Source organism: Quercus lobata, chromosome 1 (genome assembly GCF_001633185.2).
Source record: "Quercus lobata isolate SW786 chromosome 1, ValleyOak3.0 Primary Assembly, whole genome shotgun sequence".
Classification (NCBI taxonomy): Eukaryota; Viridiplantae; Streptophyta; class Magnoliopsida; order Fagales; family Fagaceae; genus Quercus; species Quercus lobata.
Window position 1 is genome coordinate 11,542,203 of NC_044904.1, and position 1,120 is coordinate 11,543,322.

The following is a 1,120-nucleotide window of genomic DNA, read 5'->3' on the forward strand; positions in this document are numbered from 1 at the left end:
TTCAGTTTTTTTTTTGAAATACGTGTGGGTGAAAAGTGTGTGAAAATACGTGTGATGTTGTTTAAAAACTGAAAACATATGTTTAAACTCGCATACCAAACATGCCTTTAATGGCGAAATGGAAATCTTTCCATTGATGAATTAGTTGCAAAATGTCCATAGTAAAAAACTAAGGGTACTAAATTAGTTGGGTTTGTGGCAATGGTTTCATTCTTAGTTCAAGTTGCAGTTTTGAATATATATATAGTCGGCAGCACTTCAAGCACAGTGGCAGAACTTTGGGCTTTGAAGGATGGGCTCATCGTGGCAAAGCAAATGGGGATTGAGAACATTTGTATTGAAATGGATGCTGAGTTTATTGTTCAGTTTGTTTCAACGCCTTCTATGGTCAATCTAATGCTTGAACCTCTCCTTTCTGAATGTAGGGACCTGATTCAGACATTCCTTAACTATTCAGTGGCGCACGTGTTCAGGGAAGCAAATGGCTGCGCTGACCGACTTGCAAGGATGGGAGTTGAACTTGATGTAACTAATTTTCTTTTTTTGTTTGACCCACTGGATGTGGTGGCTGAAATGCTGGCTAGAGATAAAGCTGGCCTTGTTTGTTGTAATAGACTTTTTGTTTGTTAGTTAATTCCGAGCGTCGTTTACCAAAAAAAAAAAAAAAAAAATATAATAATATATATATATAGTCTCAGAAAACTATTGTACTATCAGTTCCTTTTCTGAAAAAAAATATTCACACACACACGAAAATATATATAAATATATATATCAGCTCCAAAAATAAAATCTGTTTTTTATTTTTGAAAAACTTTTTTCCCAACTTACCAAGTGCTTTTTTTATTTATTAAAAACAAATTTCTGCAAATAGAAAGCTAAAACCATTACCAAACATTACCTGATACTTTTGTTGGTTTAGGTCTAATTTGAGCTTCAGCATAAGAGAGCAATTTGTTTGTGATTGGTTCTTAGGGGTAAAATCAGCTCTTTCCTTTGAATCATGCAGTGGGTTGGATGATTTTTAAAAGTAAATATTTTCTTATTTTTAAGTATTTTTTTATATGTAAAATGTGGTTAAACTTGTAAAAAATATTTTTAGTTAAGCCTAAAATCATTT

General features: G+C 32.5%; 1 protein-coding gene across 1 annotated transcript; it reads left to right on the plus strand.

Annotated features, from left to right (window-relative positions):
* Positions 1 to 201: 201 nt before the first annotated feature.
* LOC115995079 lies at positions 202 to 630 on the plus strand. Its single transcript, XM_031119506.1, has one exon. It carries the CDS (start codon positions 202 to 204, stop codon positions 628 to 630), a length of 429 nt encoding a protein of 142 aa, XP_030975366.1.
* The last annotated feature ends 490 nt before the right edge of the window (positions 631 to 1,120 follow it).

Excerpts from the sequence above, each read along its gene's own strand:
- LOC115995079 (XM_031119506.1), top strand. The coding sequence starts at position 202 with ATGGTTTCATTCTTAGTTCAAGTTGCAGTTTTGAATATATATATAGTC.